The following is a 13,765-nucleotide window of genomic DNA, read 5'->3' as shown; positions in this document are numbered from 1 at the left end:
CAACCAAATTAAAAAGCACAGCTGTGGACAACATCCAGTGTTTAATTACATCTGTGGCTCAATCCTAATCCTATTTCTATACTTTTAATTTATTGTTTAAGTTCTGGACGCTTTTAGTGTTTGTACGTGTTGCGCTTCTTCTACTATCTTTTTCTAGTATTCTTTTTGTCATTTTCTTGAAAGCAGTGGTTGGCTGTGCATGCAGTGGTACCCATGAAGAGGAGAGGCTTATACTGTTAGCGCATGGCTCAAGAGAAACCTGTGGCAGTATGTGATTTAACTCTCAACTTTCTGATTAGTAGCTAAGCCATTTGAGCCATGCCAACTATGAAATGAAGTAAGTATTGGCTGACTTGCTAACTAGTGTTCCTCACACACACATCTGGTGTAACAATAATATTTTCTTTGTAAGCTGGATGTGATGGATATTAGGGCATTTCTTAAACAATTTATAGTGTATGCTGAAAATGGAATAGGAGGAAATAAAAAAAATATTATAAAAAGGCACCACAAGTAGATGCATTCATGTATAGTGGAGGCAGTGTTGTGTCTAAGAACCCTGCTGAAAAATGACCAGCGACCAGCTGTGCCGTTAAAGCAGGCAGACTATACTTGCCAGTTGCCAAGTTCTTTTCACGCTTCCTTTCAACTTATTCAAGTTGATCATTAATTTTCCATAACACATATGCTTTCCAGGGTCATAGGGGCCTGGAGCCTATCCCAAAGAGCTCAGGCCACAAGACAGCAGACACTCTGAACGGGGTGCCAATCCATAGCAGGATACAGGCACACACACTCATAAACTACAGGCAAATTGGAAACACTAATACGCCTACAACACATGTCTTTGTACTGTGGCGGGAAACTGTAATACCTAGAGGAAATCCACAAATGGGAAGAACAAGCCAACTAATACAAAATATAGATACATCAAGCCCCAAGCCTTGAGGTGCGAGGCAATAATGCTGACATTTTCAATTAATGTAGTAGCTATAGAAACTGGTTCCTTTCCCTCAACAGTAACAGGCATCAGTTTGACCATTTCAAAATGTGTTTTGGCAGCTGTGTGAGAAATAGGGTTTTAACTTAGTGTGGCAGTACAACACTCATTGACTAATAGTCTATACCACTTTATCCTGTGTACAGGGTCACAGGGGACCTGGAGGCTTGGGTCACGAGGTAGGGTGCCAACCCATTGCAGGGCACACACATACACACTCATTCACACAGTACGAGCAATTCGGGAACACCAGTCAGCCTAATCCATGCACACAGACCCAAGGTGGGAAATTAACTCGGACCCTGGAGGTGCAAGGCAACAATGCTAACCACTACGCCACCGTGCTGCCCAATACAAAGCTAAAAACATAATTGAATAAAAATAATCCCTTGAAGGTGTCTTCATTCACCACGCTACAATACCAGCAGCATCTACAGGAGCTTGTGTCCTGTTTTATAACCATAGCTGAATCATCTCTGTAGGAGTTCCTGCTTCCTACTGGAGGAAAAGAGGAAATGGATGTGGGTGTTAATTCGACATTGTGACGGTCGAGTCGGAGCGACGCAGTTATTCAGCAGGATGCTGTAGGTGCTTCTTCCACGTTAGGTCTTGCTGGTGACGCCGGCGGCGCAGGTGGGCGGGGCATATGACAGAGCTGCGCAGGCGCAGTAGCGGCGGCAGCAGCATCTTAAAGCTCAGCAGCATCTCCCAGCACTGCGCAGCATCACGGGCGACCGACACCGCCGGCCTCACCCTCTCCCTCACCCAGCCACAACGCAGCATGAATTCTAATTCGTAGATATTTTCGATCATGGTTAATCCAGGTCACGAAAATTAATTAAACGATTCGCTGTCTTCTCTGCTGTCGTCGGGTACTTGTGTTGTTTTTGCCCCCCTGTACCGCACAAGACGCGCCCCAAGAACTCAAAATGGCCGAGATCACCGAAATACGAGCAGCGTACGGTGAGTACCCTCAGGTCTGCTTCTGAGGACTTAAATAGCCTCCACGATGACGTATTTCAGTTAAATACAACAGTTGCGGTGTTTATTATTATTATTGTTATTATTATTATTATTATTATTGTTATTATTATTATTGTTATTTATTAGGCCTATGTGTGAGTTAGAGAAGGGAGTAAATATTTTTTCTGAATATGGGCTAATAAAGAGCTTTATTTAGAAATTCATGTCTAATAAGTGATGTCACTCTTTCATTATTGTCAAGGGTATTTATTATTTTTTTCTTCTTTTTCCTCACACCCTGTCTTACCGTGTTGCATTTACATTTATGGCATTTGTCAGACTGAATCCTTTATCCAGAGTGACTTATATTCATCCTCACTGAGCATTTAAGGGGTTAAAGGGCCCACAGGCCCAGCAGTGGCAGCTTGGTTGTCCTGGGATTTGAACTCACACCCTTACAATCAGTAGTCCGACATCTTAACCACTGAAGTACAGGTCTTTATATAGTGTTACATATTTACATGTTCATAAACTAGAATATATAAGGTGGTTAGTGGTGTACTGCTTAGCCTTGTGGCCCTGCACCCCCTGGGTCGAGGGTTTGATTCCTGGCTTGGGTCTGTGTGTGTGGAGTTTGCATGTTTTCCCCCCTGCTTTTTTTCCCCTAGTACAAAGGCAAGCAGACTACAGTAGGTGTTCCCAAATTGCCTATTGTGTGTGTGTGTGTGTGTGCGCGCCCTGTGATGGCTGGATCGGTACCCTGTCCATGGTGTACCCTGCCTTGTGCCCAAAGGCCTTGTACTCAGGATAAGCAGTATGGAAGATAAATCAGTATACACACTCTGGGTGATGTGTGTTATTGACGTGTGTGAGTGATATGTTGTGTTATTAATGAGCACATTTGTATGATGGGTGTTTTTGTAACTATTGAGCCAGATGCCAGTTTATTCCTAAACAATCTGGTTAATTTACACACTGTTGTAAATGAATTGTGTTTTCCATTACTACACATGTGACCAGACTAGCAACAGAAATGTTTCAGTCTGCTGAAGCCTTTTATGACTCAAACATTCAGATTCAGGCCTCAAATTTTAGGAGAGATTTTCTTGTTCATATTTATTGACACTAATCTATTTATGATTTACTTACATTATCGATGGTATACATGTCATGAAATTAATAAGACTAGCATTTCGTTTCTAACATTCTAATCTTCCATGTGGCATGATATCACTGGTCTTGCTATGTTTGCATGAGGCTGGTGAATGAAACTTGAGGCAGCTTAGCTGAGATATTATCATGTCATTAATCATCCATTAAGTGATTAAGCAAAATGCCTAGATGTGACAAGATAGGGCAGCAAAATGAGAGGACGGAGTTTGTGTGTTAGTCTGCAGCATTCACTATTTCAGTTAAACAGGCTATAGGAGGTATGTAGTGTGGAGAGCACTTAAAGGGAGATTATTGTCATTTTATTGGTTTTTGTCCTCTGGATTGTTTTCTGAATGAAGCCGGTTGGGTAACCTTTTATCATTTACCAGCTTCAGTAAATGTCAACAGCCAAAAAAGAAAGCTTATTTTGTCAGCCCTTCTCACCTGACCGGATTTGTACCCAAAAAAGGACTCACTATAGTCATGCAGTGACAAAACCGATGATGTAGCTACAGCTATTATTTGTGTGGGCTAATTTGAGGGACTGTCTGACGTGTAACGTAGGCAACTGTATGCGGTGCCAGCTGGTGCTGGTCGTGGGAGTAAAATAATCTGTCTTCCTGAGTCATGCTACTGAAGAGGAGGAGGAAAAACTGTGTGTGAACACACAGTGTGTGTCAGACATAGATGGATGGTCTGTGAAAGATCTGTGTGCCTGTCTAATACAGAGTCTCTCCAGTATGCTGAAGAACTCAAAAATTATTTCCAGCCATTTGAGGACAGTGCTGCTAGGACATAATGTAAGAAGCACAGTACAGTACTGTATATCAACCAAAACAGTCTCCTAAATGTACTTCCGGGATATATGGACATACATAATAAATGTAGACTCCTGTTACCTGTAAAATAACTCTAAAAAACACAAATAGATCTTTGGTTTCTACTATCCTCCAAATCTAACAAAAACCTGGAGTTTTATGGTACATATGCATGGTTTAAGAGAACCATTGTACCTTTAGTTAATTAAATTTTTGTAATTGTATATGATACATATTTTGGCCGTAAGCAGGACAATTCCGTTACTAAAACTGCATGAATTAATGAAATCATCCAGTCAGACCTTTTGGGGATCCACATGCATCCTTATGGTGTGACCTTTACACATGGATTTTTCACTTTATGATGATGATGAAAAAGCGATATACATCTTTGAATTTTTATCTTTTCCCAGGCTAGCAGAGGTACAGCACTGGTGATGCAGTGAAGTCGGCCATGCGATCTCAAACGAAACAATCATCTACATTGTACTATGTTGCTAGCATGTTTTGGATGTATAATGAACAGATTAAACAAGCTAAGCTATCATTTTACGTGTATTTAATGTATTTTCACATTGCATTGGGTTAATCAGAATGTAAGTTCAAGGAGCATCTGTAGCGAGGCTGAGCAGGAGCATGAGCATGCAGAGACATTTGTCCCTGCTCACATCATGTCTCCAGTTACAGGTTGTAAAGAGTGTTCGAGATACCAGCAGCTGCTCCGCCTTTTGCTGCATCATCCTACCGCTCGCTCGCTTCCTGACTGTATTATCTCTTTACAGCAAATGCTGTCTTCAGAGCCAGCAGTAACACACCTCAGCCAACTAATGTCAGCTGTGATAAGATTCATTTGTTTACAAAAACATTGGTCTATTGAAAAAAAGGAAAGACAGAAACGACCACAATATGTGTCTGCTAGGGGAGAAATTATCTGGTGGCACAGATGAGCTTCAGTGATGTTGATTTAGGCCTCTGCGGTTTCAGCATGGTTCAGTGTTTAGCTCCAGACTGCAGTCTTCTATCTGTCTTCCTGTGACTTGTCATCCACACAAAAATCCAACATGCCATTAATATCCATCAAAGGATTTCAAAACACGTCATTAGTTTTAATGAATCTTCGTTTTTAGGGACTTGTGGATGTAAGCTGTGGCACGCTCTCACCCAGGGTCACATTCTGTGCTGCTCAGTTCTGATATGATGTTAAAGAACATTGTGTCCTTTTTTTCTTTCACTGTTAACAGGACCTTGTCTGATGAGACACGTTGGTTCTAAACGAAAAATTGTGCACTGGAATTGATGCTTGCTTGATGAATGTCTCAGTTCTGTATATGTTTATTTAGTTTAAAAATAAAAAAAGAATATCCCTTTCTAATCCTGAATCTCTTGCCAGGGTGTCCCTGTAACCTTTTTATTCTCAGCCCTTGAGAAAATAGCTAACAATTGTTCAGGACTGAGGAGTTCAAAACAGGCCATTGTATGCATGATTTGTGAGAGCTGGCTCAGAACACTGGTGTATGTCAATTTTTTCCTTCAACAGTGTGTGTGTGTGTGCGCGCTCACACACACGCTGTCCCCTGGGGTCGTTTCCAGGCGACTGGAGCAGCTGGCTTTGACAGCGTTCCAAAATCTGACATCATCGTGTTGGAATCCCTGCAGCGCCCAATGGCAGGGAGCAGTCTGGCTTTGTCTACAGACCCATTAGCAAAGAGAGAAGGGAGCAAGAGAGAGGGGAACACAGGAAGTTAAATTTAATCACGCCTTTGTGTATGTGCGAGACTCTCTTTTATACAGACTTTCTCCTCTTTGACCTTTCCCTCACTGGTAGCGTTAGTGTTTCTAGGCTTAATCTTTAGAATCTTTACACCACTGTCTGAAGGGGGTGAGCATGTGTGATACACACTTCACCAATGAATGGTTTCACATCAGAGATAACACGTCTTAAAATTACTGAAGTCATCCTTTACTCATATACGATGAGACTTGAGTAATTGCAAAAAAAGAAAAAGGGGAAGTTTGCTGGATGAGACAGTGCTGTTGGCCACAGTTCTTTATTCGCCCTTGGTGCTATTGAGGATTCCCAGTCACAGTGTAGCTAACATGCTACAAGACATCGCAGTGTTTAGATGTGCAATAGGGCATACAATGTTGGTCTTATTCTGTGCATTTTTAACCGCTCCCCAAGCTTCACTCTTGGTGTCTTAGTGAACCTAAGTGCTCCGCATTGTAACGTTTGGAACCCATAAGTTTTTCATTCTTAGCCATTGTTAGCTATATCACTGAATATAGCAACGCATGCCTTTGCAGCTTCTGCACTGCTCAGTATGCTGATGTCATTTCCACACTGTGCCAGTAACATGTAGTCACATTGCATGTCATTACGAGCGTGTACTTCCACGGGTGCCGTTTAAAAGCACAAACAGGTACCTGTTTTCTGCAGCGTCTGTCTCGTCTTGTCTCAGAGGGCTCATTAGGAGTGTGCATGCACACACACGCACACACTTAAACACCCACCAACCCACCCACACACACACACACACACACACACACACCAGCCTAGCTCTCTGCAAGCTTTGTAACAAAGCACTGCAGCTCCTTGAGCTCAAAGGCCATCAGCGCAGAGGGAAGCTCAGTGCCTCTGGGGAGTGTCTGTATTTCACACTCATTAAACACCACCTGATAATTCATCTAGGTTTCTTTGCTCTGTGCGTTTCATTGTTCTTGTTAAGGGCTGTCCTGACTTAAAAACACTGTTTGCATGAGGTGCTAGTCACCAAATAACTAAAAGATTAGATATATGAGTGGTGGATATCACTACAAACTCAAAATATTCAGTTATATAACTGAATTTGTAAAAATAAATAAATAAATAATGACAACAATAAACAATTCGCCCTTGGCGCTACATGCACCACAACAATGCACTAGTGTATACCAGCCAATATTTGGGAATCTCTTTCGTAATGTTGTGAAAATGCATCACACAGACATGCCCTATGGACAGCAATGCCAGACTTATTCACCGCTGTTGTTGTTTTTTTGTCCTGTTCGTTATTATTTCTGTGCCTCGGTGCCCTTTGCCAAAGCGTTGCTCTGTGCAAGTCCCTGCTGTGTTTCTGCCAGGCTCAATGGCATTCCACCCTCCTGCGTTCCCCACATTAATACCCCACAGACTGACAGAGTATACTGTGCATAGCCAAGCTAAATGATTGTATTTCTGTTCGGTGAGACTGTTTATAAAGTCAGCCTGGTGCCACATTGGCAAAGCTTTGGCATGAAACACAGGACACCAGAGAGAAACGTAAACAAGCCAGCGGTCCTCTGCTCCTCCATCTTCCTTCCCCCATCGTAACACCTACCTTTCCATTTTCAAAATGCCTTCCTCCACTTCCATCTTCGCTTCCATCTTCCTACCCAGCCTCTCACAGCTTGAATCATATTACATGTTCATTGGACATCATATTTGGACATTGTGTAATGTCTGATGTGCACCGCATCGTGACGCAGATGTATTGTTTTTTTTATAACAACACTCAGTTTATCTCTAGATTTTTTTTTGTCTGTTTTAGTTGCTTTGTCTCTCTGAATCATCTCATCCTCCCACACTCACTCTGTTTCCCACCGTCTGTGCGATTTATTTCTGTCCCACTTTCACATGCACATTGCGTCAAAGCCTCTCAGCTGCCGTTCTTGAAGGAAATAAACGCTGGCAATTATTAGCTGGACATATTGTACTACCCTGAGCCGATGGTTGTTTTTAACTCTTACACAAATAAGTCAATAATCTGAATCAAAATATTTTTTAATATTCTCTTATTTTGTCCGGTAAGGTTCTCTTAACCTGGTGTATTTATATGCTCATAAAAGTATTATGAACACTTAACATATACGTAGCTGTTTTTGATTTTTTCGTTTCATCTCTCTAGGTGTGCACATCTTTTCTGATAAACACAGACAAGAACATAGTGCTAAAAAACCTATTTACATCTTTTTCAGATATGTCCCCGGTACTGGCGGGCTTCATCGGCGCCGGCGTTCTGGTGGTTGCAGTGGTTGCCTTAATCTTTGTGTGGACATGCTGCCAAAAACGTTACCACAGGATGAGCCATAAGCTCCATGGTGTCCAGACAGAGTGTGGTGACCCGTTGACAGACCCGCCTTACAAGTTCATCCACATGCTGAAGGGCATGAGCATCTACCCAGAGGCACTGACCAGCAGCAAGAGGATTGTGCGGCTCGTGCGTCGAGTCGCCGGCGACAGCAGCGACGTAGAGAGAGAGGGCAAGGGGTGTCCTGTTGTCCTGGTGGACGTGGCTGCCGAGAAGAGTCCGACGGGGACACCTCAGTTTGAAGTAGGCGGTTTAGATGAAAGCGCTCACCTAACTCCACGACTAGAGAGGGAGCTTCCTGTTCGTGCAGACTACTGTTGCCTGGAGAACCACTCAAGCAGCGGCAGCCAAAGCTCAAGTACCACAGCATCAAACAGCGCCACGCCCTTCACCGACGAGGCCGATCGTGGAACGCTCAGCCTCACCATCGACTACAATTTCCCGAAGAAGGCGCTGGTGGTGACTGTACTTGAGGCGCGTGGTTTACGTGCTGTGGACAGCCAGGCAGGCAGTGCTGACCCGTACATCAAGATGACCATATTGCCCGAAAAGAAGCACAGAGTGAAGACCCGGGTCCTGCGCAAGACGCTTGAGCCCGCCTTCGACGAGACGTTCACATTTTATGGTGTCCCGTACAGCTCGCTGTCGGAGCTCACGCTCCACTTCCTCGTGCTGAGCTTTGACCATTTTGCTCGCGACGATGTCATCGGTGAGGCATTGGTGCCACTGACGGGTGTGGAGCTCAGCACAGGCAAAGTCCAAATCACACAGCCAATCTGCAAGAGAAGCATGCAGGTGAGAGCAGTACATTATGCAAACATTACCTCAGACTTTATCAAGAATATAATTTTCACTGGACAGCACTGGAACAATCTTACAATCTGAGTATTTTTTTAAAACTAATAATAAATCAAGAGGTTGAGGTCAAGTAGGCTTTTATTGTGTAAAGCACTTTACACAGAGATGACATTGTGGTGCTCAAACAGGTGCATGTTTTATTAACACACAGTCAATTTCTCAGTTTTTAGTGCATTAAAGGTGCAAAAATGTGGGTGTGCAGGTCTTATCTGAGCAGGGGGAAACCATAGTAATTTTCCAAATGAAGCAGCAGCAGTGGGCAGTTGAAATGAGCCGATGGGCTGGACAAGACTGGAGGTTAGGTCACAAGAGAGAAAGCCTCTGGTGCACTCTTTCCCTTAGCCCCCCCGGATCTCTCGGAGTCTAAAAGAAGCGAACAACAAAGTGATCTAAGGTTACTTACGAAACATCACACACACTAATCTGGTGTTCTGGTCTTCTTTTATAGCCAGGCTTTAATGAGTGATTTTGGTGCCCCGCCCCTTTTCAAAAAGCCTTGTCGCTGGCCTTGGTGCTGAACACGCCGCCTGTTATAGTATATAAGGAGTTGGCCTTCAGCCCACCGTCACAATTGGCATTTCAACCATATACAGTTTCAGTACACAGTAAAACGAAACATCGTTTTTCCTGAACCAAGGTGATGCTAACTACATTTATTTAACAAAACAAAACGCCAAGACAACAAATTAACACCATAAATTAACAAACCTAATTAAAGACTATACATAAAGACAGCAAAAATTCAACATAAAGTGCACGTGTAAATGTGAAACAAAGAGCAACCGCTTGTGTTTATTCTTGCGCTCTGGGAAATATCTTAGAACTTTTTAAGAGACATACAAGTGTTCACATACAGGTGGTTTCAATTTCTAAAGGTTAATATGGAGTGATTTCTAATGTACTTCACTTCAAAGTTTCAAACCAAAAATGGCTTTTAATTTGACACTTTTTGCACTAGAGTAATAAACTGGACTCAAACCTTTAGTTATTATATATAGTATAGTTAAGAGCATAAGCATACCAAAGAAGTACAGCTCCTTTAGTTTGAACAAGGCAGGCATTCTCAGACTGGGAGTTTCATTTTCTCATCTCAGGTTAAATTGTGCTATTTTATAACTGAAATCATAATACAGAATGTTTTCCGTTCCTTGTTATATTCATAGGGTTCATTCTCTTGTGGTTTTGTTTTCATTTTATTGGTTATTGATTTAACCAAACTCTTAAGCTGTCTCATATTGCAAGCTGAAGTGCATAAACAGCTAGTTTTGTTAGCACGTAAGCATGAATAGTAAATGTCTATAGGAGGAGTGTAGGCTGTGTATGAAAGGTCCAGTGTATGCAGGACATTTACAAAGTAGGATTTTCATAAACAGTGTTTTTTACATTAGGCACATGTGGTGTACAGATGTGTGATACTGTATCCTGAAGTAAATAGGGAAGATGAGTGAGTGAATGAAGGTATCAGTGTAGTGAAGAAGGTTGTTTCGTATGTTTTTTATTTTGCAGTGTGTGAGCCGTGGAGAGCTGCTGGTGTCTCTTTCGTATCAGCCTGTTTCTCATAGACTCAGCGTGGTAGTACTGAAAGCTAGACATCTTCCCAAGTTGGACATCACTGGCCTGGCTGGAAGTGAGTAGACATACACACACACACACACACACACACATAGATTTGGGGTTATATTTTCCTCACCTTCTTGCCATTTTCTACATATTTTATTACATTGTTATATGTGGTTATAAATGTTTTAGTGAAACTAGAGTAAAAATATTACTAGATTTTATTTATATTATAACCTTAATGGACTATTAAGATTGTTTGACCTAATGTCATATACTAGTCATGCTGTCATTAATAAACTTGCCCCTTATTTCAGACCCATATGTGAAAGTGAACGTGTTCTACAACCGCAAGCGCATTGCCAAGAAGAAGACTCATGTGAAGAAGTGCACGATGAATCCTGTTTTCAACGAGTCCTTCATCTACGACGTACCTGCAGATTTGCTGCCCGACATCTCTATCGAATTTCTGGTTATGGACTTTGACCGCACTACAAAGAACCAGACCGTGGGACGTCTAGTGCTGGGGACACACAGTCCCTGCACCTCTGGTGCTACCCACTGGCAGGAGGTCTGCCAAAACCCACGCCGGCAAATCTCCAAGTGGCACAGCCTTGTCGAGTATTGAGCTTTCTCCTGTTCTCCACAGACATAAACCAATAAACATACGCAGTAAACATAGATATACACACACACACAAAACCAAACACACACACACACACACATACAGTACACAATAAGGATATACAAATAAACATGAGGGAGACCTTGAGACATCTCACTTTATCTGTCTTTAAAAAAAAAAATAAGAATACAGCAAGACAGTGAATTAGAGCACGTCACAGTGGACTTTTGCAACAACTACGTAGAGATAGCTCTCAAATAATCCTTTCTAAACAGCACCGTTTTAGTGAACCACACACAGTCTTAGACAAATGTGCATACACATACACGAACACACTGACTGATGAATAGTAACTTAAGAGACCAAAATATTGCTATGTCCACAATTTTGAGACTGTTACAAGTAAACTCTTAGCACTGATTGTATGTATGTTTAAATTAAGGTGTAACATGTCTGCCTTCACAGACCTCACTACACTGCTGTAGTTCACTGTACCGCATGTCTGAATAACACAAGAATTACTGTAAAAAATGTAAGAAATGAAGCAAACACTAGACAGTGATGATGGTGTGCATCATATCATTTTAGGGTGTATAATGACTTTCAAGTGACATGCCAATTTACTTACTATGAATATCAGGTTTAAAAAAAAAAATCATGCTGCCCTTCTACTTAGCATGTTAGTGATGATGATCATGATGATGATGATTCGGTTGAAGTTGACCCCCTATATGCACACACTGGTTGATCCTGATCCTGGTCCTGGTCGATCTTCTGTTTAACCTATTGACTAAATTGAGCAAACATGTGACTGGAATACTGTTAATACACACTTCAGTGCAAGGCTACATTTAAAACTGAAGCCAATCCACATGTACTGAAAGTCAACTTGAATGTCACTACATCTATACGATGCGTCACACATGCTTCATGTAGCCACTTTTATAATTTTAGTCTTTCTGTACTGTTTCTTAATGTCACTGTAAATACTGTACAAACTGTAAAGGGGCACTGATGTGTATTTAATAGGTATTGTACTATATGCACTTAATGCCAATGGCACGATTGTCTTTTTTTTTTTTTTTTTTATATGGTGTGGTGTGTTTCCTAAACAACAATTAGGACACTAAAATGATGACTTCCTGCCTTCCTACAGTGAATTGTGCTCGGTTAATGGACATTATATTTCAGACTTTTGATCCCTGACCTGCCAGGCTAGTGTGCATTGCTTTATTGGTACTGTTGTACACTGCACACACACCTGTCAAACCATAAAACACACAGTCTCTCCTCTGCTCACCCTTTAAAAACTTTCAATTATATTTGCAGTCTTTTTACACCTCTTTAGATATGTCTTGCATCGGCTATCTTGGTTGTCATTTTTATGGGGTCATATACGGTAGCAACTAGAAGAATACTGAAATGAAAAGGGGGTTTGATCATATATGATTTAAGGGTTCTCATTACACCCATTGAACACCTCCTCTGCTGATTCCTCAGTACTGTGCAACAGTAAGTAAAAAAAAAAGGGTTTGATTTTTTTTTTAAACAAGTGAAATAGGGAAACAAAAATCTAAATACCAGAAGAAAACCAGAAGGTGTAACAATTCTAATACATTTAGTGAAAAAAAAAAAAAACATTAATTGGAAGGAGTTTTGTTTAGAAATAAAAAAAAGGATAATTTACATTACTGAATGTTCAGTGACATTTAATATAACACATATGATACATTAACCTGTATGTTGGTGTTCTTCAACACACTGAATGTGCAAATTAAATGTGGTACAAAAATGAAATTTGCCTCTTGTCTTTAAAACCCACCCTACGTTAATATATCCGTCACTAAAGAGGTCTACTAAAACACTGCAAGTCGCTCTTTTTTCCTTTCCTTTTTTACTGACAGGTCAGTGTACTGCAGTTTACTGTACCTGCACTATGGCACATAATTTATTCATACATCTATCTTCAGAAAACTACCTCATATATCTTCATATAGAATTGCTTCTAAAAAAAATAGTTCTAAACAAAGTCTTCTGATATTTTCTTTAAAAATGTAAATTCTTTAAAAATACTACTTTTCCATAAAATTACAAATGATTCAATATTTGGGGTATAATAATCCTACAGTACACATGTCAGATAAATGATTTTTTATAAAGCTTTGTGGCTGGTTCATTCTGTATAATATTTACAAAAATCACTGCAGTGAGCAAATGTAGATGTAAAGCAGTACTTCAGAATGTACACAGAATTATAAAAAAAAAATCATCAAATCTCTCGTGTGGGTGGCACGGTGGCGTAGTGGTTAGCACTCTGGTCTCGCAACTCCAAAGTCGCCTGCCTTGGGCCTATGTGTGTGAAGTCTATAGTCCAAAGACATGCGGATTCAGTTAACTGCAAATCCAAATAGCCTATAAGAGTGTGTGTGTGTGCGCTGTGAGATGAATTGGCACCTCGTCCAGGGTCTGTCCCACCTCGTGTCCCCTCGTGCTCCAGGCCCCAGCAACCCTGTACACAGGATAGGCAGTATAGAAGCTGAATTCATGAATAAGTGAACATATCTTACCACCCATTCATGCAGTCTAACAGTTAAGTTTTCATATATTTTAATGAACCATTGTGAGTATTATAACACCATTGGGGTCAGGGTTAAAATATCACCTTTGGTCAGTATGTGTAAAGTTT

The 13,765-nt window shown here is 41.2% G+C and overlaps 1 protein-coding gene across 1 annotated transcript; it reads left to right on the top strand.

Annotated features, from left to right (window-relative positions):
- Positions 1 to 1,713: 1,713 nt before the first annotated feature.
- syt11b (synaptotagmin XIb) lies at positions 1,714 to 12,858 on the top strand. The gene is made up of 4 exons (XM_053493811.1): positions 1,714 to 1,963; positions 7,927 to 8,834; positions 10,404 to 10,524; positions 10,772 to 12,858. Exons 1-4 carry the CDS (start codon positions 1,930 to 1,932, stop codon positions 11,080 to 11,082), a joined length of 1,374 nt encoding a protein of 457 aa, XP_053349786.1. The 5' UTR covers positions 1,714 to 1,929; the 3' UTR covers positions 11,083 to 12,858.
- The last annotated feature ends 907 nt before the right edge of the window (positions 12,859 to 13,765 follow it).

Source organism: Clarias gariepinus, chromosome 4 (assembly GCF_024256425.1).
Source record: "Clarias gariepinus isolate MV-2021 ecotype Netherlands chromosome 4, CGAR_prim_01v2, whole genome shotgun sequence".
NCBI lineage: Eukaryota > Metazoa > Chordata > Actinopteri > Siluriformes > Clariidae > Clarias > Clarias gariepinus.
Note: the sequence above shows the minus strand (reverse complement) of the source record. Positions and strands in the feature narration are given on the sequence as shown.